The sequence below is a fragment of the Hemiscyllium ocellatum genome, chromosome 22 (genome assembly GCF_020745735.1).
Source record: "Hemiscyllium ocellatum isolate sHemOce1 chromosome 22, sHemOce1.pat.X.cur, whole genome shotgun sequence".
In the NCBI taxonomy this organism is placed as follows: domain Eukaryota; kingdom Metazoa; phylum Chordata; class Chondrichthyes; order Orectolobiformes; family Hemiscylliidae; genus Hemiscyllium; species Hemiscyllium ocellatum.
The window spans coordinates 7923806-7950588 of record NC_083422.1 but is presented as its reverse complement, the minus strand read 5'-3'; the positions used below and the strand labels follow the sequence as shown (position 1 = coordinate 7950588).

General features: G+C 41.3%; 1 protein-coding gene across 2 annotated transcripts in view; it reads right to left on the bottom strand.

The window, feature by feature from the left end:
- The window catches only part of rtkn2 (rhotekin 2), a 50819-nt gene that overhangs the window by 6411 nt on the left and 17625 nt on the right, over positions 1–26783 (bottom strand). The window contains exons 4-10 of one of the 2 annotated variants that reach the window (XM_060842315.1): positions 23938–23991; positions 23730–23847; positions 20802–21002; positions 13912–14006; positions 9606–9712; positions 5737–5868; positions 2190–2355 (exon numbers count right to left, since the gene is read on the bottom strand). In XM_060842315.1, the coding sequence (XP_060698298.1) occupies positions 2190–2355; positions 5737–5868; positions 9606–9712; positions 13912–14006; positions 20802–21002; positions 23730–23847; positions 23938–23991 (873 nt within the window). Of the gene's footprint in view, positions 1–2189; positions 2356–5736; positions 5869–9605; positions 9713–13911; positions 14007–20801; positions 21003–23725; positions 23848–23937; positions 23992–26783 lie in introns of those variants that run through there. The other variant, XM_060842316.1, reaches the window with a different exon arrangement.

Below are 26783 nucleotides of genomic sequence, written 5' to 3'. Positions count from 1 at the left end.
TCTCTCTCTGCCATTTGAATATGGCTGGTTTATACCATGTCTGTTGTCTCACCCTTTTTCCAAATCCCAAAGTTATTTGGTCCATCATACCCTTGCCCCTATCAACTCTAACCCCATTTTCCAGTACTTAGCCTATAGCCTTGCATGCAACAGTCCCCCTAAGCTGTGCATGTACACATCTGTTGCAAGGTTTCGCACAGAGTGATCAGCATAGGCCTGACAATTGCAGCACTGACTTCCAGTTCTAGAAACTGCCTCTGTGCACCGACCTCGGAGGCTCAAACAGTCAGAAAGAAAATTACAGGGAACAATACTGTTTGCATGCCAAGGCATTTCAAGTGTCCATCTAAATATCTCTGAAATGTTGGGAGTGTTTGTGCTTCTACTATCTTTTCAGGAAGAGAGTTCCAGACACCACCCCTAGGTGACAAAAGATTTCCTCAAATCCCCTCTAAAGCTCCTATCCCCTACCTTGTCCATTCGCAGAGGGGTCAATAACTGGGAGACAAATTTCTCCCCATATACTGTATCTAAGGCCCTTATAGCTTTTGTATACCTCAATCAGGTTTCCCCCTCAGCCTTTTATCCTCCGAGAAAATAACCTCAGCCTATGTAGTGTCCACAGCTGAATCATTCTAATCCAGGCCATATCCTGGTGAATCTCATCATCCTCTCTAGTGCAGTCACATCCTTCATCATAACCTCCCTGTTCTTGTATTCAATTCCTTGACGAATAAGGCAAGTATCCCTTATGCCATCTTAATAACCTTATCTACCTGTCTCACTCCTTTCAAGAATCTATGGACATGCACACCAAGGCCCTCTTGAAGGATCCCACCATTCATTGCCTTGCCTTGCTAGGCCTCCCAAAGTTAGTCACCTCACACTTTTCAGAATTAAATTCTATTGCCTCTATTCTTCCCATCTGATCAGCCCACCTACGTTGTCTTGCAGTCTAAGGCTTTCCACCTTACTATTTATCCTACTATCAATTTTCGTGTCATCTACAAACTTACTGATCATACCTCCTTCATTCATATTTATTCAACCTCAATTATGCTTCCCCATTCTTTCCACTTTTCTTAATATTCTTACTTATCAACATATAGCCAATGTGTCAAGACGCAGCCAATACTGGGACCATGACACCACCAGCCTACAAATATGCTATTAACAACATATGCTTTCATAGCAAATATCCATTATGACCATCACATCGGCATTTTGTTGACATTAAAAAAAACTTAGATCAAAAATCTTGAAAGGAAAGCCGCACAGACAGAACTTCTAAATACTTACCAATCTTGCACGTTACTGGAAGAAATCAAAAAGATAGGTGCTATCTTTCGATAGGGCAGTAGATAATTAGGCTTTGATAAATAGATGGGACTGACTCTCATTTCAAATTCATAGATTCTGTCTTAATTTTATCATTTGCATGACCAAGTTTTGGGCCCACTTATCAACACGCAAAGCCAAGATGAACCCTTTCAGTAGCATATGTCTAAAACCTAATGCTGTAGTGCTATCTGCTCCAGCCCCACCACACCATATCACAGATTATGCTCATTAGACAATTCTCAAAAGAAAGTAACCAAATTTGCCTATGAAATAGTTTATTGTATCTGTTTCCCTAAGGAGCTTGTTTCATGGATTGACCACACTTCATTAAAATATTATTTTAACAGGTTCATTTAGAATTCAACTCCCTCCCAGAGCTGGCCATATCAGGCAAGAGTCGAAAAGTGTGGCGCTGGAAAAGAGCAGCAGGAGACTCCTCTTCCTTAGACGCTGCCTGACCTATGTGCTTTTCTAGCTTTGACTCGCCAGCATCTGCAGTCCTCCCTTTCTCATATTAGGCAAGGACCAAAGCCTGGACTATTAAGGACAATACCTTTGTGATAATGAGCTGGCGACCCAGCTTGATCCTCTCAAATGACACAAGGGGAACAAGATGGTTGATAACCTTCCACCTGCTAAGACTATTAGAATTAAAATACAGTGTCACACGAATTATAAAAGTACATGACTGAATAAATCTTAGAACGATTGGTTCAGGGAGACCACTTTAGCTTTCAGAACAAGAAATGCATTGTCAGTAATTAATTTGCAGGGTGGCAGAATTTGAATTCTTGCTTATTCAGTACGTACAAATCAGTAGTTTTTGGCATTGCTCTCTGTCAACTCACTTAGATCACCAAAATGCTGCCAAAAAGCTTCCATCCACCGCTGTAGATCATCTTTACAGTCTGCAGCAAACACGCGACTTTTTGTCTCACCACTGGAGGGGTTGATGAGAGAGAAGCTGTGTGTCCTTACCCTTGAACCTTTGCATACTGCACGGATCCTTGTTTCCTGCAAATTTGAATTACAATAGATCAATATTACAATAGTTAGAATAGTTTTCATAATTCAATCTAGCCCAGTTAATCAATAATTTGCATTTATAAACTGCCTTTAACATAGTCAAAAGCTTCATAGAAGGTTGGACAACATTTTGCACAGAGCCAAATGCAGCCACAGAGGTTTAGAAAAGCAGTTTTGGAGCTCAGGACCTAGTTAGCCTAATATACGGTCCCCAGTGGTAGAACAATGAAAATAGGGAATTCATAAAATTAGCAGTGGGGGTCAACATGACTATATTTGGTCTCTTTGTGCCAGGGTAGGTATTCCAATTCATGTCTGTGCCAGGGACCCTATGTTGGGACGTTGTGTATTTGTGTAAAAGATTGTGTTTAGAAGTGGACAGCCTAATGACATTTTCCAAATAAATTTGCGCATGAGAAACATGTAGCTTAAAAATGTGTTGCTGGAAAAGCGCAGCAGGTCAGACAGCATCAAAGGAACAGGAGAGTCGACGTTTCGGGCATAAGCCCTTCTTCAGGAATGAGGAGGGTGTGCCAAGCAGACTAAGATAAAAAGTAGGGAGGAGGAACTTGGGGAAGAGGCGTTGGGAGTACGATAGGTGGAAGGAGGTTAAGGCGAGGGTGATAGGCCAGAGAGGGGGTGGGGGCGGAGAGGTCGGGAAGATGATTGCAGGTCAAGAAGGCGGTGCTGAGTCTGAGGGTTGGGACTGAGAAAAGGTGGGGGGAGGGGGAATGCGAAAGCTGGAGAAACCTGCATTCATCTCTTGTGGTTGGAGGGTTCCTAGGTGGAAGATGAGGCGCTCTTCCTCCAGGCGTCGTGTTGCCATGGTCTGGCGATGGAGGAGGCCAAGGACCTGCATGTCCTTGGCAGAGTGGGAGGGGGAGTTAAAGTGTTCAGCCACGGGGCGGTTGGGTTGGTTGGTGCGGGTGTCCCAGGAGGTGTTCTCTGAAACGTTCCGCAATCCAATTCCAATATCGAACAATCCAGATGGCCTCCTTCAAAGACCGCAATTTCCCCTCAGACATGGTTGACAATGCTCTCCACCGCATCTCCTCCACTTCCCGCTCCTCCGCTTTGATCTCTGCCACTCCAATCGCCAACAGGACAGACCCCACTGGTCCTCACCTACCACCCCACCAACCTCCAGATATATCGTATCATCCTTTGTCATTTCCGCCACCTCCAAACAGACCCCACCACCAAGGATATATTTCCCTCCCCACCCCTATCAGGGTTCCAGAAAGACCACTCCCTCCACGACTCCCTCGTCAGATCCACACCACCTCCCCCACCAACCCAACCTCCACTCCCGGCACCTTTTCCTGCAACCACAAGAAATGCAAGACTTGCGCCCACACCTCCCCCCTCACTTCTCTCCAAGGCCCCAAGGGATCCTTCCATATCCGTAAGAAATTCACCTGCACCTCCACACATCATTTACTGCATCTGCTGCACCCATTGTGGCCTCCTATACATTGGGGAGACAGGCTGCCTACTTGCAGAACGTTTCAGAGAACGCCTCTGGGACACCCACACAAACCAACCCAACCGCCCCGTGGCTGAACACTTTAACTCCCCCTCCCACTCCGCCAAGGACATGCAGATCCTTGGCCTCCTCCATCGCCAGACCATGGCAACACGACGCTTGGAGGAAGAGCACCTCATCTTTCACCTAGGAACCCTCCAACCACAAGAGATGAATGCAGATTTCTCCAGCTTTCGCATTTCCCCTCCCCCCACCTTTTCTCAGTCCCAACCCTCAGACTCAGCACCGCCTTCTTGACCTGCAATCTTCTTCCTGACCTCTCCGCCCCCACCCCCTCTCTGCCCTATCACCCTTACCTTAACCTCCTTCCACCTATCGTATTCCCAACGATCCTCTCCCAAGTCTCTCCTCCCTACTTTTATCTTAGCCTGCTTGACACACCCTCCTCATTCCTGAAGGGCTTATGCCCAAAATGTCGATTCTCCTGTTCCTTTGATGCTGCCTGACCTGCTGCGCTTTTCCAGCAACACATTTTTAAGCTCTGATCTCCAGCATCTGCAGTCCTCACTTTCTCCATGACAAACATGTATTCAAGGGAGGAGAAAGACAATAGGATTCATTTCCAATGGCACTGAGAGATTATAACAAAGGGAGTGGTGCTACTGTAGAAATGTAGGGCTTGATAACAAGTGAGCTCTACAATAAAGTGAACCCAGTGATCTCCAAATTATATTAGTAGACATAAACAGGAGCTAAATTAACAAGGAAGGGAAACTTGAGACCAAAAATAAGAATATCATACTTGGGTCCCATTATCATCATGAACTAAATTAGCTACTTGCTTGTTTTAACTTATAACTTTAAGCCATCTTCTTGTAAAATGAGTACAGTAGAATAAAGAAGTAGAATAATACCTATCAAACCTTAACTCCATGCAAACAGTAGGCATTTCGCCCATCAAGCCTGCTTCTCTATTTGATATAATCAAAGCTACTAGAACACTTCAGTGCCTTCATTATACCCATAAACCTTTATGCAGGGGAAGGTTACCTCAGTTGGCAAGACATCTGGTTTCCAATGCAGAACAGTGAGAGTTCAACTCCCACACTGGGTGAGGTAACTATGAGGACTCGCCTTCTGAACTGCTCCCTTCACCTGAGGCGCAGTGATCCTTAAGTTAAATCACCACCAGTCATTTCTGTCGAATGACAGAGCAATCCTATGGTCCAATATGATTATGACAACTTTACCTTTTAACCCTTTATACCATTGATAATCAAAATCACAACCTTTATTTGAAATATACTGAAAAAGTGATTAAAAACCACTGTTGCAGTTCAACCTTCAGATCATCACCATTGAGCAATTATTCAACACTTATCACACTTTGTACAATTGGTGGTGTCCTGACTGACATTCCTTCCTGAAGTGTCACATTATTTGGCAGCACCTGTGGAGAGAGCGAGAGAGTTATTGTTTTGAATCCAATGCAAAGGAGTTGCTCCAAAGAGTCATTGGACTTGAAACATTAACTCGGTTTCTCTCTCCACATACAGATGCTGCCAGACTTGCTGAGCTTTCCAGCACTTTGTTTTTATTACACACAGATGAAATTGAGTTTAAGAAAAATAATTAACTTTGGAAATTGATCAATCATGGACAAGAACCCTTGCACTTAACAAGACGTTTGCTAAACTGGAGGTCTGCAAATTCTTGTCAATATTGTCAGCAATTTCAAATGGGATAATGTAGATTCTTAACTGTTAAGCAGTCCAGCGTTGTTGGTAACACATGGGATAATAATTCCGCCTCTACTTTCACTCCCAGTATTACTTCACCCAGTCAAACAAGAAACATTGTCAATTATTGGACTAATACTGCACCTTATCAATGGCTATTTTCAATGTGGGATCCACTCGTGCCTCGATTTCTTCAGGAGAGTAATATGCCGTGAGATAGCCACTTCTCAGGACACAGTATAGCCTTGTCCAGTTAGACAGGCCTCCTACCGTTTGCTGGAAGAAAGATATGCAGCCTTTCAATGACCATTCACAAACAAACAGTCTACCGCCACCGTCACGCCCCCCCCCCCCCCAACCATCATCTCTACTCTCCAGCCTGACAGATTCACACTAATTAAAAATGAAGGCAATCAGTTCAAATGACTGAATATTCCTAAATATGACAGTGTTCTGGGAACGAAGTGCGTGTACCAATCGGTTTAGAACTGCACAATGGCCTGATCTCCAAGATTCAAACAGCCCTTCCGGGTTTCTTTCAATGTGATCATCACAATATCTGAAAAGATGTCTTGCTTCAGCTATATCAGCAGACAAGAAGAGGTGGCAAACAAAAGATCTCACTTAAAATGTGTTGTACGTTGTGAAAAGAGGAGTGAATAGGGGGTGGAAGCAGCTCATGAAAGGATTCGATAATCTTTATTCTTTGTCCGGTAGTATTTACTTACAGAAGAGGCCCATTGTGGCTACACTTAGTGTTGCTTTAGGGCAAAACAGGTTTCTTAATATGACTAATAAAATATGTAACTGATATCTTGAAAGACTTCAAACATTTGAAACTTACTTTGCTGGTACAAAATGCTTCGCTGCTTATCAGTATAAATTTTATCTGCGCCAGTGAATACTTTGACAAGTTATTTTTTATTTGCATGATCTGTCAACACAAGTGGTATTTACTTGGAGGGATATCGAAGAGCTATCAGACAAGAGAGGCATTCAAGGCTTTTAGGTTGTTTGAAATTGCTATTTACACTAACTTCATCTACAGAAGGAATGGCGGAACACGAAAAAAAGGCATTGAAAATCTGGTTTGACATGGTGAGTAAAATAATTGATTAAACGATGGAGACATTCACTTTGAAATTTGGTTTTATTGAGTTGATAGAAACAACATGGAAAATAAATTAGCTCTGGGACTAGATACTGGAAGAGTGCCTGGTGTTTTAAATTTCAATTTTGCAAAAGTGGTTTCCTATTAAATACTGGGAAAGTTGCCCCTCTCCTTTGCATAACAGCTGATTTGCTGCCATTTTATTTCTTTTACCACAATAAAATCATAAACTGCCTATAAGAAATGAGTACCACACTGCCACCCCCAAGCCATTTCACTGTAAATCAGGTGTGATTATGACAGGAGCAGGAATGAAGAGGAATTCCTTCACTCAGATGAGAGAACCTTTTGAATTCTTTACCCTGAAGGGCTCTGGACGCTCAGTCATCAAGTATGTTCAAGGTAGAGATTGATAGATTTATGAATGTTAATGACATCAAGAGATATAGGGATAGCATAGGAACATGGCATTATGTTAGATGATCAGCCATGATCTAGAATGGCAAAAAAGGTTCCAGGGTCTAAATGTCCTACACCTATGTTCTTACGAGCTGAAACATCACACCAGGGAACGATGATGGGAATAGTTCACCAGACTCAAAAACTGCTGGCCACTCTGAGTGAGAAGAAATTTCTTAATGTAAAGACAGGTAAGCCTGTGATATTCTTTTTCACAGAAAGAGGTTGAGGCCGAAACATTGCATGTTTTCAAGGAAACAGATGTAGTTTTTAAGGCTAAAGGGCTCAAAAAGTATGGAGAGAAAACAGGAACAGGATGCTGAGTAGGATGATCAGCCATGATCACATTGAATGTTGGAACAGGCCAAATGGCCTATTCGTGTAACTATTTTCAATGTTTCTATATGTGAATGTGATTCTTAATCACTGCCAAAAGACCAATGGCAGCATTTAGTCACAGATAGCATTGACAATCCAACTATATATGTATGCATCAGCTGTGTTCCCACTCACAGCACCACATAACAAAGATGAGCTGCAAACTGTAGACATAGGGACAAGTTTTTTTTTTAACAAAGAGTGGTTGCAAGTAGAATGAACTGCCAGAGGAAGTGGTAGATGCAGATAGTTACAACATTTAAAAGACATTTGGATAAGTACACGAATAGGAAAGGTTTGGAGGGAAATGGGCCAAAACAGGCAAGTGGGACTACTTTAACTTGGGAACATAGTCAGCTTGGACTAGTTGGACGAAAGGGTCTGTTCTGTTCCCAAGATGTATGCCTTTATAAATCTATGATGGTCTATGCTTGTAAAGTAGGCGTTTAATTAGAAATATGAGTGATTTGGTCATTGTTAAAAAAATGTACAGAGGTGAGCAAGAGTTTCTCTGGATAGAAAAAAAAGAATTCCTTCAGATGCGGAATTCTGTGCTAACTGGAGTAACTGATTTAAAGAGTGACAGATGTTTTAAACAACCTGCTTCATGTGTGCTACCCTCTGAATCTAGCCTGCTGGTTCAAAGTTAGGGTCACTACTACACCACAAGAGCCCATTATAAATAGTGATAGACTGAGTTCAATTACTGTAGTCACAATTGACCAGCTCATTGAATCTTTCCAAATGCCAGTAATCACTCCATTGCATGAAAGAGATTTAGGGGATGGTTAGAATGAAACCTGTCACTGAACTGTTCGTGACAATGGAGGTTGCTTGACACTTAAAACTAATGTCTACCTCAAAAAGAAAAATACTTTATCTGAATAGGCAATTAGAAAAGAATTTGCAATTTGCTTCAGAAAATGAACTACCAGTTCCACATGCTCACATTTGGCACAAACAGGATTAGTTGACTGTTTTAAATACACTTGAAGATTTCAATCAAAGCCAGCTGTTAGCAGTTAAGACAGAGGCTGTTATGCCCACTGGTGATGTGCCTAGAGTAACAATATGGAAACACTATGCAAATACTCTCCAGTAATCACATCTAAGCATCTGTATACATACACACATCAGTTTTTCCTTAATCTGGCTTGTATTTTCTGGTGCTATCTTACAGACTATATAGATTTAAACTGCTGATATGCAAAATTGAGATAATAAGTTTTTGCATTTAGTCTTTCTTTTATTACAGGAGTTGTTGAGGTTGCTCCATCATTTTCCCATTATCTACATGATGAAAGCAGCAAGTTTAAACATGCACAGCCCCCATGTTGCTAATAAAGGAGCAGAGTGACCTTCCCCTGATCTTACCAAAATGCATCCGCAATGACAGTCCAAAATCAAATTCCCATCAAATTGCCAGTTGGTCAGCTTTAAAACTGGAGTAACCTGGCTGAACAAGATTTTTCAAGCAAGTATATAATCTTCACCAGTGTGCTTGACAGAGAAAGTGCACTATATGATAGATGGAAGAATGCCACACTGTGAAGTAACTAATGCAGTGCTGCCAGATTAAGTACAAAGCAACTGAATGCCGTTTGTAGGAATTATGGAATTTATTGTGTTGTACATTCCAACAGTGACTACATTTCAAATATACTTCCTTGGCTATAAAGCATATGGAGCATCTGGAAGGCATTAAATATATTATGGGATTAGGCCGGATAGGTCTGCTGGCTTGCAGAAGCAGGATGAGCTGAATGGCCATCTGTGCAGTGAATTTTCTGTATTTCTAAAAACCAAGAATATAATATTGCTACAGAGACTGGGGAGGCAGAAAGAGGCAAATCTTTGTGAAGAAGGTAGTCTGCAAAGGTTTGTGCTTTATTTTGATTGAAGAAAAGGCAGCTGCTTTTTAATTCTCGTAACACTGAGAAATTACTGGGACCAGAACAAAAGGGCCTTTTTGGAAACCATATGGACAAAATACCACTTCAGTATGCACACCAAGGACAACCTGAAATGGGACAAGAATCCAAGCTATGGATGCGGTCAGACTTACCTCTAGATTAAGGTACCCAGTCATCATGTCCATGGTCATGCATGCTGGTTGAATTACTAATCGGCAGCACAAATTTCCATACAAGGGCAACCAAAAAGATGATTCCTCTAGAGAGCAAAACATCATATTCAAAATTACTGTGGTTACACTTTCTACATAATACTTTGCACCTACTGGAGAAATAGCTGAAATATTAGTCATTGGATAGATACCCAGGACATTTGAATAAAATATGGCCAGAATTACCTGTTAAATAACTTAACAAACACAACGCTCTGAAGGTTGCTTTTCACAGTTCAAATTTAGACAGCCAGTGTTCCCACGGGAGACAGTCAGAAGGGGAACAAATTTTAAATCTGAGACCTACAATGCACTCAGACCTCCAAACCACATCTGAATGAGTCAGGTCTACCATTCTAGCACTTGTACCATTCATAATTCATAGGCAGTATATAGTCCAAAATGCCCAGTTAGGCTACGACCTAAATGGGACAGGAAGGGAAATCTGAAAGCAAATCCGTAACTTTATTTTTCCCAGAAGGAAATACTTGGGAGGTTTCAGTCTTAACTCAGAGTCCTTACCTCTGACTGTGCTGGTAAAATATATTCAATATGAAAGTCAGCTCCTTCATTAACTATCCATTACTCAGATCATTGCTAATATTCAATAATTCCTACAGACTTATATAATAATCGCAAAGACAGTACATTCTACATGCATAAAGTAAATAGACTATCACATCCCATCTTCGGCTAATGGCAAGAACAGGCTTATACGATTTCAACTGTGCATCTTGTAGATGGCACAGACCATGTGCTGAAATGGAGAAAGTGAAGATTTAAGGCGTATTTTGACAGGAGCTCCAAACCAGCAACCTTTGCCATTTAGAAGAATACAAGCAACAGATGAATGGAAACACCATCACTGGCTCACACATGGTCCTGGACTTAGAACTATAAATGCTGTTTCCTTTCTGTCATTGGGTCAAAAAGCCTTCATTGGCAGCATTATGGGTATATTTACATAAAGTAGATCAAGAAAGCAACTCGCCATTACTATTGCCTCAAAAGCAATTAGGGATAAATAATAATTGACTGGCACTGAATGAATAGAATAAAAAAGCACGGCTATTTAAAACAAATGTTCTACAATTTTCCAATAAAAACACAAACTTAATTAAATTGTATTAAACATTCATCACTTACCATTCACCTTGTATTCACCTTGGGGAAAAATATCTTAAACGATCTTTGAAAAAAATTCAACTGCCTAAGTATGCAGTTTGCAAAAATGCAAAGCTAAGTGCATACTCCAATAGATGTAACTGTCTATTATCTATCGGTGTTTAAATGATCATTAATGTCAGCTCTCAAAGAAATGGTTTCAATCGATGTATGTAAAATGCACTTAGATAATGTTGCCAGGCATCCAGGATTGTTCTGGAATCAGAGGATTATGGGTAAATACATGTAAGCAATGCACGAGGTTAAAAAAAAACAGGTGTGTGAAAAAGAAACCATGAACATCATCTCCATTTTGATTGAAGATTAACACTCCCTTTCAGTTACAAAATTCTGAGAGATGGCACAATGGAAAGCTAAGGTTCTAAATTGGAGGAAGGCTAATTTTGACAGTATTAGGCAAGAACTTTCAAAAGCTGACTGGGGACAGATGTTCGCAGGTAAAGGGATGGCTGGAAAATGGGAAGCCTTCAGAAATGAAATAACGAGAGTCCAGAAACGTATATTCCTGTTACGGTGAAAGGAAAGACTGGTTGGTATAGAGAATGCTGGATGATGAGAGAAATTGAGATTTTGGTGAAGAAAAAGGAGGAAGCATATGTCAGGTATACTCGGGAGAGATCGAGAGAATCCTTAGGAGAATGCAAAGGCATTAGGAGTACACTTACGAGGGAAATCAGAAAGGCAAAAAGGGGACATGAGATAGCTTTGGTAAATAGAGTTAAAGGAGAATCCAAAGGGTTTTTATAAATACATTAAGGACAAAAGGTTAACTTGTGAGAGAATAGGGCCCCTCAAAGATCAGCAAGGCGGCCTCTATGTGGAGCTGCAGGAGATGGGGGTAACTAACAGAGTAAAAAGTGAGGTCTGCAGATGCTGGAGATCAGAGCTGAAAATTTGTTGCTGGTTAAAGCCCAGCAGGTCAGGCAGCATCCAACAGGAAATTCGACGTTTCGGGCCAGAGCCCTTCATCAGGAATTCGTAACTAACAGAGTGGTTTGCATCAGTGTTTAGTGTGGAGAAGCGGTGGAAGATATAGAATGTGGGGAAATAGATGGTGACATCTTGAAAAATGTCCATATTACAGAGGTAGTGGTGCTGGATTTCTTGAAATGCATTAAAGTGGATAAATCCCCAGGACCTGATCAGGTGTACCCTAGAACTCTGTGGGAAGCTAGAGAAGCGATTGCTGGGCCTGAGATATTTGAATCATCGATAGTCACAGTTGAAGTGCCAGTACACTGGAGGTTGGCTAACGTGGTGCCACTGTTTAAGAAGGGTGGTAAGGACAAGCCAGGGAACTATAGACCAGTGAGCCTGAGGTCAATGGCGGGCAAGTTATTGCAGGGAATCCTGAGGGAGAGGATTTACACGTATTTGGAAAGGCAAGGACTGATTAGGGATAGTCAACATGGCTTGGGAAATCATGTCCCACAAACTTGATTGAGTTTTGTTTTGAAGAGGTAATATAGAGGATTGATGAGGGCAGAGCAGTGGACATGATCTAGATGGACTTCAGTAAGGTATTTGACAAGGTTCCCCATGGGATACTGGTTAGCAAGGTTAGATCTCATGGAATACAGGGAGAACTAACCACTTGGATACAGAACTGGCTCAAACATAGAAGGTGGTGGTGGAGAGTTGATTTTCAGATTGGAGGCCTGTGACCAGTGGAGTGCCACAAGGATCAGTGCTGGGTCCACTATTTTTCGTCATTTATATGATTGATTTGGATGTGAACATAGGAGGTATAGTTCACAAGTTTGCACATGAAACCAAAATTGGAGTAGTGGACAGCGAAGGTTACCTCAGATTTCAACAGGATCTTAATCAGATGGACCAATGGGCTGAGGAGCGGTAGATGGAGCTTAATTTAGATAAATGCAAGGTGCTGCATTTTGGAAAGGCAGATCAGAGCAGGACTTATACATTTAATAGTAAGGTCCTGGGGAGTTTTGCTGAATAGAGACCGCGGAGTGCAGGTTCATAATTGAAAGTCAAGTCGCAGGTAGATAGGATGGTGAAAAAGGCGTTTGGTATGCTTTCCTTTACTGGTCAGAGTACTGAGTACAGGATTTGGAGGTCATGTTGCTGCTGTACAGGACATTGGTTAGGCCACTTTTGGAATATTGCATGCAACTCTGGTCTCCTTCCTATCAGAAGGATGTTGTGAAAGTAGAAAGGGTTCAAAAAAGATTTACAAGGATGTTGACAGGGTTGGAGGATTTGAGCTATGGGGATAGACTGATTAGGCTGGGGCTGTTTTCCCTGAAAAGTCGGACACTGAGGGGTGACCTTCTCAAGGTTTATTAAATCATAAGGGGCATAGATAGGTTAAAAAGTCTATTATTTATCTAAACTCCCCCTAGGGTGGGGGAGCGGCGAAAAGTTTAAAAGGGACCTAAGTGGCAACTTTTTCCACAAAGAGGGTAGTGCATGTATGGAATGAGCTGCCAGAGGAAGTGGTGGAGGCTGGTACAATTGCAGCATTTAAAAGGCATCTGGATGAGTAAATGAATAGGAAGGGTTCTGAGAGATATGGTTGGCATGGATGAGTCGGATTGAAGGTGTGTTTTCGTGCTGTATATCTCAATGACTCTATGACTGTTTGAACAATCAAGCATCATTCAATCAAAGTAACACAGAATTCATCTCACTGTTGGACTGAGAAAACAGAGCACCGAGAGGATTAGAGGGTTAACAGCACAGTAAAAGGCCATTTGGCCCAACTGGTGTTTATGCTATAGAGAAGTGTCCTCCCACCCTAATCCTCTGTACATTGTCAGCACACCTCCTCAACCTTCCTACCTCATGCACTTATGTAGGTTCACCTTAAATGGATCTATTCATCTTAACAATCCACATGATAGAAAGATCCACATGCTGGAGAAAGGATGCTAGACAGGTGAGGTTACCAGTAGCACAGTGTAGGATTAGAAGCTGAAGGAAGGAGATAATACGACAAATCCTGCAAGAATCCATCTAACTAGAGATGATGATGTCGGGCTTAGATGGTAACACCTAGCAATAAAGAGCTCGTAATTTTAAAGTGATGTGCACTCACCATTTCCCAGGATGGTGAGACAGTGTGTTCGGAAGTTGTCTTCAACATCATCAAGTTTAAGTGTGGCTTCTGCGAGCAGGTAATATTTGGTACCACTGTTTGGGATGGGCAAAGAACACAATGTTACTTATTGTAATCTCTACTGAGCACACCAGCCAGACACTGCAGACAAATATCAGATTGCACACATTCAGCAGACCTTGTTAGCTGTAGAACATTGAGATTACTCGGCCAAATAATACAAAAATTAACTTAGTTGGCCTTAAATTAATGGAGTTGTTGGTTAAGCACTGTGATCAACCTCCATCAATGAGTCAGATATGAGGCAAGGAAACCTCCAGTTGTGGAGAGCTTTATAAAACACGAGTTTACAGGTGGCCTGAGACCAAAGCATGCTAGACATGCCCTGGGTCCGGTCTTCCTGATAATGTAATTTAGGACTAAACATCTCGCCTAATCAATTATTGGATGCAGTACCCAGCTTTAGTATTCTTTTCATCTTGCCCCAACTATGCACCAATAAAGTGATTGCAAAAAACTTAACAACACTGACACAATGTCAGAAGAGACGGCAGAAAAATATTTCCTAGACTGACTTGTCAAACACTGGGATCTTCTGGGGTATTAAATTCACTAGATCTGGGCTGCAAGAGGACAACATAGATATTCCTATGAGGAAGTGAAGACTGGAGGTTGGAAAACGTGGTGCCACTGTTTAAGAAGGACAGTAAAGACAAGCCAGGGAACTATAGACCGGAGAGTCTGACCTCGGTGGTGGGCAAGTTGTTGGAGGGAATCCTGAGGGACAGGATGTACATGTATTTAGAAAAGCAAGGACTGATTAGGGATAGTCAACATGGCTTTGTGTGGGGGAAATCATGTCTCACAAACTTGATTTGAGTTTTTTGAAGAAGTAACAAAGAAGATTAATGAGGGCAGAGCAGTAGATGTGATCTATATGGACTTCAGTAAGGCATTCGACAAGGTTCCCCATGGGAGACTGATTAGCAAGGTTAGATCTCATGGAATACAGGGAAAACTAGCCAATTGGATACAGAACTGGCTCAAAGACAGGGGATGGTGGTGGAGGGTAGTTTTTCAGATTGGAGGCCTGTGACCAGTGGAGTGCCACAAGGATTGGTGCTGGGCCCTCTACGTTTTGTCATTTACATAAATGATGTGGATGCGAGCATGAGAGGTACAGTAAGTAAGTTTGCAGATGACACCAAAATTGGAGGTGTAGTGGACAGCGAAAAGGGTTACCTCAGATTACAACAGGATCTGGACCAGATGGGCCAATGGGCTGAGAAGTGGCAGATGAAGTTTAATTCAGATAAATGCGAGGTGCTGCATTTTGAGGAAGCAAATTTTAGCAGGACCTATACACTTAATGGTAAGGTCCTAGGGAGGGTTGCTGAACAAAGAGACCTTGGAGTGCAGGTTCATAGCTCCTTGAAAGTGGAGTCGCAGGTAGATAGGATAGTGAAGGTAGCGTTTGGTATGCTTTCCTTTATTGGTCAGAGTATTAAGTACAGGAGTTGGGAGGTCATGTTGCGGCTGTACAGTGCATTGGTTAGGCCACTGTTGGAATATTGCATGCAATTCTGGTCTCCTTCCTATCGGAAAGATGTTACGAAACTTGAAAGGATTCAGAAAAGATTTACAAGGATGTTGCCAGGGTTGGAGGATTTGAGCTACAGGGAGAGACTGAACAGGTTGGGGTTGTTTTCCCTGGAGCGTTGGAGGCTGAAGGGTGACCTTATAGAGGTTTACAAAATTATGAGGGGCATGGATACGATAAATAGACAAAGTCTTTTTCCTGGGGTCGGGGAGTCCAGAACTAGAGGGCATAGGTTTAGGGTGAGAGGGGAAAGATATAAAAGAGACCTAAGGGGCAACTCTTTCACGGAGCGTGCTACGTGTATGGAATGAGCTGTCAGAGGATATGATGGAGGCTGGTACAATTGCAACATTTAAGAGGCATTTGGTTGTGTATATGAATAGGAAGGGTTTGGAGGGATATGGGCCGGGCGCTGGCAGGTGGGACTAGATTGGGTTGGCATATCTGGTCTGCATGGACAGGTTGGACCGAAAGATTTGTTTCCATGCTGTACATCTCTATGACTCTATGGTCAGGAATTGGAGGCAGAATCTGGTTCCACATCACTTGCCTATGTATACTACGTTTAATGTTTGATGATCAGGGCAAGGGGGAGGGTGGAGGTTTGAGGGCCAAAAACGGATAAGTTTACAGATCAAAGGTGCTCATCTGGGGAATTTGCCAGAACACTGGCCATTCCACACTTTACAGTAAGCTCGGCCAACTTGGAATGAGTTCTAGATATCTCAAGATTTCAAGATGGAAAGCGCCAATTCCAGAGGGGATCTATTGATTCAGCTGCCTTCGTACACTGAAAGCAGAATGCTGGTCCTTACTAGGGTCAATGGGTTCCATGCAGACCAACTGAAGAACTTCATCCAAAATTAAACCATAAAAAGGTATAAGGGCAGAATGAGGCCATTTGAGTCTGCTCCACCATGTGTCACTCAACATATTCTCCTGGCTTTCCTCCCATATCCTTGATCACCTTATTAATCAAGAACCTATCCATCTTATCATAAAGATATTAAATGACTCGGCCTCCACAGCCTTCTGCAGCAATGAGTTCCACAGATTAACCACTTTCTGGCCAAAGAAATTCCTCCATATCTCAGTTCTAAAGGGTCGTCTCTCCTACTAGTGGAAACATCTTCACGTCCACTCTATCCAGGCCTCTCAATATTCTCAAAAGTTTCAATCAGATTCCCTCTCATCCCTTAAAACTCCATCATTTTCAGATCCAGATTCTTCAACTGCTTGTGTGGCAAGCTGTTGATCCTTGGGATCAGTTTTGTAAACCTCCTCTGGACCGTCCCCAATGCCAATACATCCTTCCTTAGGGATGGGGCCAGAACTGCTCATAATATTTCAAATGCGGTCTTACATGAGCCTTAAACAGCCTCAGTAGTACAGTTTTGCTCTTGTATTCTAGTCCTCTTGAAATGGATGCCAATATTGCATTTGTCTCAACTGCCAATCAACCCTGCATATTAACGTTGAGAGAATCCTGAACTAGGACTCTTAAGTCCCTTTGAGCTTCAGACTTCTAAAGCTGTTCCCCTTTTAAAAAAATAGTCTACACCTCTATTCTTCCTACCAAAGTGCTTTATCTCACACTTTCCCACATGGTATTCCAGCTGCTACTTCTTTGCCCACTTGCCTAGCTGTCCAAGTCCTTCTGCCACCTGCCAGCTTCCTCAACAGTACCTGTCCCTCCACCTATCTTTGTCACCCGCAAATGTAGCAACAAAACCCTTAGTCCCTTTATCCAGATTGTTGATGTATATCATGAATAATTGTGATCCCAACACTGAGCCATGTGGAGCTCTATTATTCACTGGCTGCATTCTTGAAAAATACCCCTTTATCCCCACCTCTCTGCTTTCTGCCAGTCAGCCAACTGTCTGTATTAGGGGCAAGGTACTGGCATAGATAATGTGTACTTAGCAGCCTCCTGTACAATACCTTATCACATGCCTTCTAGAAATCCAAATAGATCACGTACACTGGATCTGCTGTGTCTAACTTGCTCATTACCACCCCAAAGAATGCTAACAGATTTGTCATACATGAACTCCCCTTGAAGTCGTGCTGACTCAATCCTATTTTACTATGCACTTGCAAGTAATCTGCAATCTCATAATTAGGAATGCTAAAATCTTGCCGATGATTGAGGCCAGTCTAATCAGCTTATAATTTCCTGTCTTCTGCCTCCCTCTTTTCTTAATTGGGGATGTTACATTAGCCATTTTCCAGTCCGTTGGGACCCTCCCTGACTCCTGTGAATCCTGAAAGTTCATCTTCAATTCCTCTACAATTTCCTTCAGAAAATTGGAAGTGTAGTCCATCTAGTCCAGGTGATTTATTTCAAACGTTTCAGCTTTCCTAGTATCTTTTCCTTAGTGATGGCCAATACACTCACCTCTGTCCCCTGACCCTCTTGAAGTTCTGATATGCTAATGTATCCCAATATGAAAACTAATGCAAAATACCTATTCAGTTTCTCTGCTATTTCTTGGTTTCCCTTTACGACTTCTCCAGCCTAATTTTCCAACAGTCCAACATCGACTCTTGCCTCTGTCTTACCTTCTATATAAGAAAAAGATTCTTGCAATCTTCTTTTATATTACTAGTTAGCTTACCCTCATTTTTTATCTTCTTCCTCTTGTTGCTTTTTTAGTTACCCTCTGCTGATTTTTAAAGGCTTCTCAATCTTCTGACTTTCCACTAATCTTCACCACATTATATGCTTTCTCTTTTGCTGTTATGCTGTCCTTGACATCCCTTATCAGCCATTATTGACTCATTCTCCCATTAGTATGTGCTTTCTTCTTTGAATTCCTATTGTACATTCAAATTACTCCCAGAAACTTCTGCCATTGCTGCTCCATTGTCTTCTCAAAGATTTGATCATGCATAGCCTCTGATAACTGAACTTAAAATTTCCTTATCTTCATTCTTTGATTTCTCCTCCTGCTTCAATCTGTGGTTTTGTGTCCTTGTTACCACACAGTCATTAAAATCCCCAGGATATGCTTCCTAAAACACCTCAGTTACCTGATTTTCCCCTGGCTTTTCAATCACAGAAGGCATGACTCCCATCTGTGATCCAGCTATATCATTACCAAGGATAAATTGTATTCCTGAACCAAGAATTCCTCTATTACTCCTATCACCACTTCACCAGATTCTGCAACCTCATTTTGAATAATGGAACACTGCTTTTCTTAGCAAATTCCACATTTTACCACCTTTTCTGGCAATATTTCTTCTGAATTGTGTATCTTCTCATGTCTCACCAAAGATTGACTTGCTTCTATATCTCTTTAAAATTTTAATTTCTTTATCTGCTCCTTCTAGCATATACGAGTAAACCTTACCCTTGCAAATAAATTCTTTAAAAGAGATCCAGCATTTTCTTCTCAACCAACCCATGACCAAGCTGCACAGTTTGCAGCTTTTTAGCTTCTACTGTGCTTTACCACTTCAAGATATCTCACGGGCTTATCTTGTTTCCCACATCCATGCTCCCAGTACTTTTTCTAAATCACCAACATTGATTTCATGTGCCCTACTTTATTGGAGTGAAAACATCTGAGCTATTTTATTTCTCTTTCCCCATCATGGGTTTCCTTTTTATCCTGTGGTAAACTATCTTCTGTGAGATCTGCTTTTCCCTCACCATCTGAGGATTTTGCTTTTCCTGAATTTCTCTCTCTCACAGATTGAAATAGATATCGGAAGCCAAACTTTGATTTATGAACCACCTCAAAATCATCGCCATTTCCATTGCTATTTTTGCAGTTTTAACTCTCTGCTCCTTCACTACTTCAGAAAGTGAATTTTTGAACTCTTCCAAAATAATCGTCTAAGAGTGTCTATGTCTGATATACTTGCAATACCCTTACTCACCTATCAAAATTACTTTGTTGGATCCTATCAAACTCAAATGTACTTTTGACTAGGTTCCCTTCTTAGATTCCTGAACTGTTCTCTGTACGCTTCTGCTACTTGCGGATATGCACTTAAGCTGGCATTTTCCACCTGATTGTAGTCCCCAGAAAGCTCCTCTGATAGTGATGCAAATACCCCACTTGCGCTACCTACCAATTTTGTTTGGATCAACAATACCCACATAGTCAGTCAGTCATCGGCCATTTCATTTGTTTAGCTACTTTCTCAAATGAAATGAAAACATCTTCTACATCCTTGTCACACATAGGCAACACTTGGACATATTTAAACAGATCCCCACCAGGCCTTTGACTATGATAGATTTGTTAGTCATCATTATCCTCCTCAGTAAGCCTACCGTCACCTCCGCCCTTTTAAGGCAACTTTCCTCTTTGATTGCTCTTTAATTATAGCATATCCAGATTGATCTTTTTCACTTCAATCTTGATGGAAGGGATTCTCTAGAGTTTTATGGATCAGATCAGACCAAACCCCCTCACAAAATATATTAAGAAGGTAGCCTAGACCAAAACTTTTACTTGTTTAAAAAGGTAAATGTGAGGTGCTTTGTTCCAGGTGCAACTAGATTGGTCAAACGACAAAACACAATTTATTCAAAAACTATAGTTATAATACAACAAAAGAAAGAGGAACTTGCAATAATTTAACTCTATTGGAAAACTTAACAGAATAATAAATTATTTTACTACTAAACAGTAACTGTTCCAATATAGTAACATCCCTTAACACACCCGTGGCAAAAGGCAAATTCAGAAAATAGGTTGTCTTATATGCAGTTCTCCAATCCAAGAGGAAAGACTCAAAAAAATCTGATAGCGAGTATAACAGCCGTGAGAGATTGGAAGAGGAATTAGCAAAAATGTCATCATAAATACAAAGAAACGGATTTTCTTCACTATGTACTCTTCGTAAAAAAAATGGAGCCTTCAACGGACCAATTAATTCATGCAGGGACAGATTTTAACAAGATGTTACTCCAAACACAGGACCAGAGAACTACAACACTGATTTTATAGGAAAACCTACTACTATTGTAAGTAGTTTTAGGATTTTGAAATTAATGGATTGGTTTTGGAATTAACCATTCAGAAATTTACATTGATCTTGAAATGTTAACTCTTTTTACAGATGCTGCCTGGCCTGTTGAATATTTTCTGTTTTACCATCAGGTTTTCAGTACCTGTGACATTTTACTTTCATACATGTATCTGTTCAGTTTAGTGACTCTACTTGAAATTAAAAGTCAATCAACACTATTGTTAATACAAAGTACAATTGCTTAGAAAAAACAAACTGAATTTTGAAAAGAACTCACGCAGCTACCGGGTTAGCACGTAAGAAGGAGTCAACGTCTCCTTTTTCCAGTGCAGATGCGAGTCTCTTTCCCGTTGATCTGCTGAGAGAGGTACTGAGTTTTCGGGCCAGTCTCTTGGGAGTGTTGATAATAGAAGTCCCCTCCTCCATGCAGGAACTGTATACTTCCAACTTCAACTCGAACTCTGGCTTCACATCATCACTATGCAGGAACAGTGCCAAAAGGAGTGAGTTATTGGTACACCCCCACCATGTTAATTCCTGATACAAACTGAAACTTGCTGGAAAAACACCAGCATGATATTGCTGCACCCCATTATTAATGCTCAAAAATGACTAACATCAGGGGATTAAGAGATCACTAGAGGCGTGAATCTCCAAAAATTGGTCAGTTTATGGCGTCTGCTATTTGCTTTACAGAGAGATTCTCATCTCTAGCCTCCTTATTAAAGAACTTGTTGGAAGTGAACATTAATTGCCTATTAAACAAATCACAGAATGTGAAGTCTGGCAATAAATAGGATTGGCACACTTTTAAGATAATAATGGTTAATCACTGCCATTCAAAACATTTTTCTGCCAAAGAGTGAAAGTAGAAGTCTAACTAATGGCGTAAGTTGCAATATGGCCTGCTCCAGTGAGATATAGATCATAGTATTTTCAAGATATTTAGGGTGACACGGTTAGCACTGCTGTCTCACAGTGCCAGGGACACAGTTCGATTCCATGCTTTGATGAGTTTCGTGTGGAGTTTGCAATTTCACCCAGTATCTGCATGGGTTTCTGCCAGATGCTCTGGTTACCTCCCACTGTCTAAACGTGTGCAGATTAGGTGGACTGGCATGCAAAAATCCCATTTGGGGTTACGGAGATGGATCTGGAGGGATGCTCTTTGGAAGGTCAATATAGACATTGATAGGCCAAATGGCTTCTTCCTGCATTATAAGAAAAACAACTGTACATTTTATCCAAGTGAAGCAGTAAGTTAAAGAAACATTGTTCAGAGATTTGCCTTCAGACCAGCTACAAGCTATGCATCGATACTCAGCTGAGATAAGCAGCTTGCATGCTGGATAAAATATATTTTAGTGGTGCTAACCCAAACAAAGCCAAATTAAATATTAATAAAGAAGGTTAAGAACTGACCATTCCTTAAAAGGCAGACTCATTGGAGAAAGAACTGCATTTAGAAGGTTGAAACTGAATTTAGGATGCCTAGTTTCAGCAGCTGCGGAAGCCTTATTGATTCCTTCCTCATCATTAATGTAGGAACTGTGTACATTGTCATTGCAGATAAGTAAAGCATTCCAATAGTTGAATTTCAGTCACAGAACAGGAGGAGGCCATTCAGCCCCTTTGAGCCTGTTCTGCCATTCAATAGGACCATGCTGCATCAGTATTTTAACTCCATTCATCTGTACTGTTTCATTGCCCTTAGTAGCACTGCCCAACAAAAAATGCTCAATCTCAGTTTTGAGTTATTTTAAACTAACCCCCAGTCACTAGATCAGTTTGGGGGAAAAGTGTGTTCCAGATTTCTACTTTGAAAGAAGCAATCACTGCAATCTTAAGGTTTTGCTCCCCTTGATCTGGATTCCCCAAAATTAAGCTTTTTTTTTGTCAACAACATAACGTTTTTGAATCATTCTAAACAATGCAATTACATTGATCTTTAACCTTTTAAAGGTCAAAGTAACATAAGCTTAATGTATGTAACCTGACCTCGTGTTTAACCTATTTAGTAGGGCGGCATAATAACTCAGCAATTAACACTGCTGCCTCTCAGCGCCAGGGACCTGGGTTTGATTCCAGCCTTGGGTGATTTCCTCCCCATGTCTGGTTTCCTCAAAGTGCACTGGTTTCCTCCCCAAGTCCAATGATATGCAAATTAGGTGGATTGGTTATGCTAAATTGCTCTGTAGTGTGCAGGCTACGGTGCGCTAACTATGGTAAAAGTGTGGGGTTACAAGGATAGGGTGGGATGCTCTTTAGAGGATGGGAGCAGACTGGATGGGCCCAATGGCCTCTATCTGCACTGTAGGGATTCTATGATTCTTAAATTCTACTTTCATTCTGGTGAATCTGCACTGCAACTGTTCCAAAGCCAATATATCCTTCTGAAGCGTGGCAATCAGAACGGAGACATAAAACTCCAGTTGGTCAGTCCTCGTGTAACAACAACTTTGATCCTGTACATTCAGAATGTGTATGGTATCCTTCAAATCCGCTAACCTCTTATCCTAAAATTATTTGAAAAATTCCAAACTTTTACAAGCTGGGATTTTAGCTCCTAAAACCTTTGGATAATTGAGACTCTGTTTGCTGTTTTAGGTGGATGCAAATGACCTCAGGCACATATTCTAAACAGGGAAGAGGTATACATCCCAGTGTCCTAGTCAACAATACTCTCACAACAGCACATCAATCAAATGACCTTGCCATTTGTGTCATTGCTGTTCATTAGACTTTGCTTTGTTGAAATTGGCTGTCGTTTACAAAAATGTCTAAACTCAAAAGTACTTGATTGGTCACAAAACACTTTGGAACATCCTACAGTTACGAAAAGGTGTCATATAAATGCAGGTCTCTTTCTTGACAAGTATAAAAATTAACTAGGTTTTAAAATAAAACCAAAATATCTGCGGAAGCTGTAAATCAGGAACAAAAGCTGAAGTTACTGGAAAAGCTCAGCAGGAATGGTAGTATCTGTGAAGAGAAATCAGAGTTAACATTTCAGGTCAGAACTGAGGAAGGGTCAGCGGACGCAAAACCTTAACTCTGATTTCTCTTCACAGATGCTGCCAAACTTGCTGAGATTTTACAGCAACTTCTGCTTTTGTTAGGAACTAAAATAATGCATTTCTCCACCTCATTTAATTTTAATGGATGAAAGCATATGCGCAATGCAAAATAGTTTCAAAATACTCACAAAATCATCAAATTCTCAAAGCAGATGTCAGTAACAGTCTTATCCACAATAACCATCTCAGTGTCAAAAATCTGAGTATGAATCTTCATCAGGCAAAACACAGCAAAACGTGGGCTCTCTAACACAAGGACACAAAGTTAATACCAAAACAATGAGAACTCAGGAGAAGAGAAAGAGTCAAAAACAAACAATACTTTTGAGTACATACTGCTCCGGTTGTTGAAATGATCAGAGTCTTTCCACATTAATGGAATTCGAATATCTACAATGAGAAAATATAATCACCAATTTACAATGGTATTGTACAACAATTACTCAAACAGAAATTGTGCAATTTAAGTTCAAATTTCAATTTTACATGGCTGAAGAAGAATGTACTGTTTATTGTTCACACATCTGCAGAAGAAGCTACAGCACCACCAGAGTGAAGGGTGCAATCACAGCCTGACAGGTTGGCATAGGTAGTGTCCATGGACGTGGGTAGCCAATGCAGCTGCATGGAGATGGGACAGCTGGAAGCCATATAATCAAACTACCTGTAATACACTTCACTAGGGCTCACTAAACTGAGAAGCGGGCATCAAGTCAAAGTGCACAAACCTTTATGGACAATTTCAATATTCATGTTTGGGTGCCTGACTCCCAGCATAGCCAAGGAGTTAGTCAACTTAAAGCCTTGTATTACCAGATTGAGGACATTTGGAACAAGATTAGGACTGAAGAGTGTGAGAAGATTCTGAGGGATAGGATATGCATGCATTTAGAAAGGCAGGGTTTCTTTAGGAGTAGTCAGCATGGCTTTATGCATGGGAGATCATGCATCACAATTTTGTTAGAATTATTTGATGAAGTGACCAGAAAGTTGATGAGGGCAGGGCGGTAGACATAGTCTATATGGATTTCAGCATTCCCTATGCCTACCATTTAATAAAAGGTTCCACGTGGTAGCTTGCTCTGAAAGGTTAGATCTCATGGGATCCAGAGCAAGCTGGCAATTTGGATATACAATTAACTTGATGGTAGGGAACAGAGGGTAATAGTGGAAGGATGCTTGTCAGACTGGAGCCCTATATCTAATAGAGTGCCTCAGCGGTCAGTGCTGGGCCCATTACAGTTTGTTATCTATATCAATGATTTAGATGAGAACGTGCAAGGCATAATTAACAAGTTTGCAGATGACACTAAAATAAGCAGTATTGTGGATAGTAGGAAGGTTCTCAGAAATTACAGCTGGACCTTGATCAGCTGGGGAAGTGGACCAAGAAATGGCAAATGGAGTTTAATATAGATAAATGTGAGGTCTTGCATTTTGGAGAGCTAAATCAAGATAGGAGTTTCATGGTAAATGGTCGGGCCTTAAGGAGTGAAGTGGAATGGAGGGATCTTGGTATTCAGATGCACAGTTCTATGAAAGTGGAGTCACAGATAGGCAAGAAAGTGAAGGAGGCTTTTGGTATATTAGCCTTCTCAGTCAGGGCATTGAGTATAGAAGTTGAGAAGTTATGTTACAGTTATACAAGACATTGGTGAGGCCGGACTCAGACTATTGTGTTCGGTTTTGGTCACCTTGTTATAGAAAGGATGTTCTTGAACTGGAAAGAGTGAGGAAGAAATTTACAAGGATATAGAGTCAGAGATGTACAGCATGGAAACAGATCCTTCCATGCTCCACTTTCAAGGAGCTATGAACCTGCACTCCAAGGTCTCTTTGTTCAGCAACACTCTCTAGGACCTTACCATTAAGTGCATAAGTCCTGCTAAACTTTGCTTTCCCAAAATGCACCTCACATTTATATGAATTAAGCTCCATCTGCCGCTTCTCAGCCCATTGGTCCAGATCCTGTTATAATCTGAGGTAACCCTCTTCGCTGTCCACTACACCTCCAATTTTGGTGTCATCTGCAAACTTACTAACTGTACCTTTTATGCTTGCATCCAAATCATTTTTGTAAATGACAAAAAGTGGAGGACCCAGCACCAATCCTTGAGGCACTCCACTGGTCACAGGTCTCCAGTCTGAAAAACAACCCTCCACCACCACCCTCTCTCTTCTACCTTTGAGCCAGTTCTGTATCCAAATGGTTAGTTCTCCCTGTATTCCATGAGGTCTAACCTTGCGAATCAGTCTCCCATGGGGAACCTCGTTGAGCGCCTTACTGAAGTCCATATAGATCACATCTACTACTCTGCCCTCATCAATTTTCTTTGTTACTTCCTCAAAAAACTCAATCAAGTTTGAGACATGATTTCCCCTGCACAAAGCCATGTTGACTATTCCTAATCAGTCCTTGCCTTTCCAAATACATGTACATCCTGTCCCTCAGGATTCCCTCCAACAACTTGCCCATCACAGAGGTCAGTTCCCTGGCTTGTCTTTACGGCCCTTCTTAAATAAAGGCACCACATTTGCCAACCTCCAGTCTTCCGACACCTCACCTGTGACTGTCGATGATACAAATGTCTCAGCAAGAGGTCCAGCAATCACTTCTCTCACTTTCCACAGAGTTCTTGGCTACATCTGATCAGGTCCTGGGGATTTATCCACCTTTAACCGTTTCAAGAAATCCAGCACTTCCTCCTCTGTAATCTGGACATTTTGCAAGATGTCACCATCTATTTCCCTACAGTCTATCTTCCATATCCTTTTCCTCAGTAAATACTGATGCAAAATTTTCATTTAGTATCTCTCCCATTTTCTGTCGCTCCACACAAAGGCCGCCTTGCTGATCTTTGAGGGGCCCTATTCTCTCCCTAGTTACCCTTTTGTCCTTAATAGATTTGTAAAAACCCTTTGGATTCTCCTTAATTCTATTTGCCAAGGCCATCTCCTGTCCCTTTTTTGCCCTCCTGACTTCCCTCTTAAGTATACTCCTACTGCCCTTATACTTTAAGGATTCACTCGATCTATCCTGTCTATATCTGACATATGCTTCCTTCTTTTTCTTAACCAAACCCTCAATTTCTTTAGTCATCCAGCATTCCCTATGCGTACCAGCCTTCCCTTTCACCCTGACAGAAATATACTTTCTCTGGATTCTTGTTATCGCATTTCTG